This window comes from Plecotus auritus (assembly GCF_963455305.1).
Source record: "Plecotus auritus genome assembly, chromosome: X".
Taxonomy (NCBI): domain Eukaryota; kingdom Metazoa; phylum Chordata; class Mammalia; order Chiroptera; family Vespertilionidae; genus Plecotus; species Plecotus auritus.
In genome coordinates this window covers 131,683,945-131,688,798 of record NC_137784.1, presented here as the reverse complement: position 1 = coordinate 131,688,798, position 4,854 = coordinate 131,683,945, and the positions used below count along the sequence as shown (strand labels likewise).

The 4,854-nt window shown below is 62.6% G+C and overlaps 1 protein-coding gene across 1 annotated transcript; it reads left to right on the top strand.

Moving 5' to 3' along the window:
• The first annotated feature begins 1,169 nt into the window (after positions 1 to 1,169).
• Positions 1,170 to 3,504, top strand: TREX2 (three prime repair exonuclease 2). The gene is made up of 2 exons (XM_080652703.1): positions 1,170 to 1,853; positions 2,477 to 3,504. The coding sequence occupies exon 2, from the start codon at positions 2,505 to 2,507 to the stop codon at positions 3,213 to 3,215; it is 711 nt and encodes a 236-aa protein (XP_080508829.1). The 5' UTR covers positions 1,170 to 1,853; positions 2,477 to 2,504; the 3' UTR covers positions 3,216 to 3,504.
• Positions 3,505 to 4,854: the final 1,350 nt, after the last annotated feature.

The following is a 4,854-nucleotide window of genomic DNA, read 5'->3' as shown; positions in this document are numbered from 1 at the left end:
ATGGCTCTGCGTGACGGCCTCCTTCCTTCTTTCCTTCTGCTGTCTGGCCCGGGCTGAGTGGCCTGTGGTGCCTGCTGCCCAATCCTCCCTTCTTCACATCCTGGTGGTTCCAGGGCCTGGGCCACACCTGCTGTCCTGGGGGGCCTGGGCCCTGCTCCACTCCTTCCTCGTCTGCATGGGCACGAGCAGCTCCTGTTGCTTCACTTTATCCCCTGCCACGCTTGGCGATGCCAAGCGCTGAAAATCTCCACGTTGCCATGACACCTGGCCACCTATGACCACAGCCTGCCCCCTGCCCAGCTGCAGCCTCTCCTGTGATCAGTCTCAGGGTCCTCGCAGTCCCTCACCCCCATCCCTTGCACCCACTACATCGGGGATCCTGTGGACCCAGCCCATGTTCCCTCTTCCTTCCTCCCCACGGTGCCTGGTACCAGCTGGGAGAATTCTTGCTGGTGACCTGACTGGTTGTCCAGGAAGCTGTTCTCTGGGCTTTTCAGGGTGACCCAGTATCTTCCTGAGCAGTGTGCCTGTCACAGCCACCTCCCTCCCTCCTAGCACAAGAACAGGCACAACTGGTGGGGCCCCCGTCTCCGCAGGCCTGGGGGAGGGCCTCCACCAGCCTCATTGGCACCTCTGCCCCGTTCCCTGCAGCTGCACCTTTGCTTCCCCAAGTCTCCTGTGGGTGCTGCAAAGCGGAGGCTCCCGGGAGCTGGGTGCCAGGCCGCCTCCTGCTCAAGCTGTCTCCTCCCCGAACCCCGATTGCCTGCCTGGGGCATCCCCTACACAGTTATAGTGGGAGGTGGGAGGACAGGCAGGCCCAAGGTCACCACTGCCCAGGTGTGCTAACTTTACAGGCCAACTGCTGCCACATCTTGCTCCAGATGAGGTTCTCCGACCAGGGATGGTCTTGCCACCTCCCCCACCTCTTATCTTAACTGTGTCCTTCACTCTTGGCCAAACCTGGTGGGCTGGGGAGGCCCTGGAGCCCAGGGGCTGAGGGGCTAGGCTTCTCCCCTGCTTCCGTGGTCCTGAGGCTGTAGGTGCTATTGGGACAGCCCCCTACCCCTGCCCCTCACATTGCTCCTTCAGAGGGGAAGGATTGGCCCAGCCGAAACCCACATGGCTCAAAGGGCCAGGCCTCGTGCCTCCCTGCCATAACCCGGAAGCGCATGCTACAGGCTCCTTAGATATTGTGGGTCATTGTACCCATGAGGCAGATACCATTTCCCCTTCCTGGCCACAAGGTGGGTGAGCTGCCCCCAGTCACGGGGTACTACTAAGGCCCCATCCTTAGAGTGCACCCTTCCCCTTCATGGCAGAATAAGGTGTGTGCAGGTGCTTCTTTCCAACTCCAAGGTCACTGTCCTCACAAGAGGCAGCCTGGTCCTCTATGACAAGGGGGACTGTGCCCTGGAGAGGGGGGCCTCATGCCTCTGTGAGAGGTGCTCCAGCGTGGGGCTGGGCATCGAACCCAGGTTGGCCAAGCCCAGCTGCTGCGGCCTGGCTGGCTCAGACTTGCAGACACGCCTGGGCGGGAGGCTCGCACTTCCTCCTTGTGCCTGTGACAACACGTCCTCGGCCTGTGGCCGATGGGCTGGCCGAGATTCTGCTTTGGGAGCCTGCTTCCCGATCTGTCAACACGGGTGTGTATCCGGTGGCTGTGAGCGAGTAAGAGGATGGCGAGCCGGACACACAGGTCCTGCGGCCTCGGGCCTCCTTGTTGCCCAACAGGCGGCTGAGGGCGGGCCACGGCTGCTGATTAAAGGGCACTGATTAAAGGCCGCCTGGAGCAGCCTGTGTGCAGGAGACAGGTGCCCAGCAGCCCAGGAAGCCAGCCACAGCGTCCGCCCCAGGTAAGCCAGCGTGGCTGGGTTGGCGAGGACAGCCACTGAGAGCCCGGAGGCAGGTGGAGGCCAGGTTGGGGCCAGCACCTGAGTGCCAGGGAGGCTGGGGATGACAGGCTTTCTCAGGTGCCTGCTTCCTGGCAGCTGACCCTAGGGGTACACACTTGGGCTGCTATGCCTGAGGCTCCTGGCCATGGTGTCTCAGTGAAGATACCATCCTGGGTTATACCTCCCCATGTCGCTGATGACATGGACCTGGAGACAGGAGGCAGAGGCTTCTGGTCACATCAGGCGTTCCTTTTGCTCTTCACTACTTGGTAGTGGGGATGGCCAAGGAGGGACTGGGGGCCAGAATGGAGGGGGTGATGAGCCCCTGGCAGGCCTCATCCTGGACAGAAGTGACAGTCCCTGGTCCCCGGGTCCAAGCTCTGGAGGCCCCTTCGCAGGCTCCCTGAATGTGGGCCTTTAAAATCACCCCTAAAGCCTCAGGTCTTACCGGATGGAGTGTGGGTGGTAGGAAGGAGACCCAGAGGGGCTGGAGCCTTGGCCACTGGGATACCTGCAGGTGGCTGGGCCCAGGCATCCCCATCTCTGGCCCTCAGGTTTTGTGCCTCTTGCTCTGGCAACTTTAGGTGTCACTGTCCCCGTGCGAACGTCACCATGTCTGAGGTCCCCCGGGCTGAGACCTTTGTCTTCCTGGACCTGGAAGCCACTGGGCTCCCCAATGTGGACCCCGAGATTGCTGAGATATCCCTGTTCGCCGTCCACCGCTCCTCTCTGGAGAACCCAGAGCACGATGAGGCTGGCACCCCCGTGCTGCCCCGTATCCTTGACAAGCTTACCCTGTGTATGTGCCCGGAGCGCCCCTTCACCTCCAAGGCCAGCGAGATCACGGGCCTGAGCAGCGAGGGCCTGGCTCAGTGCCGGAAGGCCGGCTTCGACGAGGCCGTGGTGCGGACGCTGCAGGCCTTCCTCAGCCGCCAGGAGGGCCCCATCTGCCTTGTGGCTCACAACGGCTTTGATTACGACTTCCCCTTGCTGTGCACGGAGCTGCAACGCCTAGGTGCCCACCTGCCGCGGGATACCACCTGCCTGGACACGCTGCCAGCCCTGCGGGGCCTGGACCGTGCCCACAGCCATGGCACCCGGGCCCAGGGCTGCAAGGGCTACAGCCTGGGCAGCCTCTTTCGCCGCTACTTCCAGGCAGAGCCAAGCGCGGCCCACTCGGCCGAGGGAGATGTGCATACGCTGCTCATGGTCTTTTTGCACCGCGCGGCCGAGCTGCTCACCTGGGCCGACGAGCAGGCCCGCAACTGGGCTCACATCCGGCCCATGTACACGCCGCCTGATAGCCCGAGCCTGGAGGACTGAGTGCAAGGGGCTAGGTGACATCACCACCCAGGGGGGCAAGGTCCACTTCCTGCACCACAAGCAGCACCAGCATTGACCATCAGCCCCACTGAGGTCTGGAGCAGGCACTGGACCGCTACCTCTCTCCCTGGCCCCATCCTCAGCCGAGCATCTTCTTAGCCGGGCACTTGCCAGGCCTTCCCTGGGCGCTGGCCTACCCAGCCCCCAGCCTCACCCCCGGCCTGCTGGAGTTTGCCACTTCGGGCTCCCACCCTTCACCCTGCCTTACAATAAACATTGCCAACTGTTCACCAGCTGACTTTCTGCTCACGCCACTCCCCCGCCCATGCCCTGCCCAGAGGGCCAGGCGGGGAGCCCAGTCAGGACCCAGGGGCACCCCCGCAGGTCTGGCCCCTGGTGGCCTCTCCCTGCAGGGAGCTCAGGGCTGGGGATGGGGTGGGATGGGAAAGACCTGAGTGCTCACAGGCCGTGTGCCCTGAGCCACCGGCCTCCTCCTTGGCTGGTCTACCTTTGCCTCCTTGCATTGTCACCTCAGAGGCCCAAGAAATGAGTGAACAGGGACTTAGGGACATCTGCTGTGGCCCCAAGGAAGAAGGAGCTGCTGCCCTAGCCCCCAAGGAGCTCCGGCTTTCTCTGGGAGGAGGAGGAGCGGGGGCGGAGCCCACAGGGCAAAGCTCAGCTCCAGCTCTTGCCAGCTCCTCCCTCTCCCGGAGCCCCTGCTGTGGGATGGAATGATATGATAGGTTGGTAGACTAACGCAGTGCCTGGCAGGATGGGGGTGGGGGCGGCTGAGGAGGAAGGGAGGCACCCACAGCCGCACGCAGGCACATACATGCAAAGGGCCCACTGGAGTGTGCGGGGTGAGGGGGATGATGGGGGCACCAGGCTGCACCCAGAGGCAGGCTGGGCTGCAGAGCTGACCTGAGGCGTGTAGAAGAGGTGGGGTAGCTGGTGCAGTGAGTCCGTCCTGGGCCCCGTGTCCCTCAGGGCAAGGCCTGACGAGGACCTGGAGGCTGCTCCGTGGGAGGGCAGCTGCTTCGGCTGGGCTTCTTGGGGAGCCAGCTAACTTGCTTCTGGGGCCCCCGCCTGTGTCACCAAACAATGGGGCAAGGCACAGAAGGGATGTTCAAGAGACAGGGAAAACAGGTGAGCAGGAGTGGGCTGGCCACGCCCGAGAATGACTCGCATGAGCAGAGCCTTGAGTCTTGATCCAGCTGGGCCCGTTTGGGGAACCCTAAGTAGGTCAAAGTGACTAGAGCCACTACAATGTGCAAGTTGGCAGAATGGTGAGGCCAGATCACAGGCAGTGGCCATGTCGGGTCATCCTCATTCACTGGGCCAGAGGGTCTGGACTGACCCTGAGGGCAATGGGGAGCCACAGAGGGTTGTAAGCAGAAGAGGGGGCAGGATCTGGTTTCTGTTTTTAAAATACCTCTCAGACTGCTATGTGGAGAAGGAGAGCGGGCCTGGAGGGGGAGGATGGCTACTGAGGGAGAAAGAAGCTGTTTTGACGGCGTGGCTCAGTGGTTGAACGTCGACCTATGAACCAGGAGGTCATGGTTCGATCCCCGGTCAGGGCACATGCCCAGGTTACAGGCTCTATCCCCAGTGTGGGGCGTGCAGGAGGCAGCTGATCCAT

Excerpts from the sequence above, each read along its gene's own strand:
- TREX2 (XM_080652703.1), top strand. The coding sequence starts at position 2,505 with ATGTCTGAGGTCCCCCGGGCTGAGACCTTTGTCTTCCTGGACCTGGAA.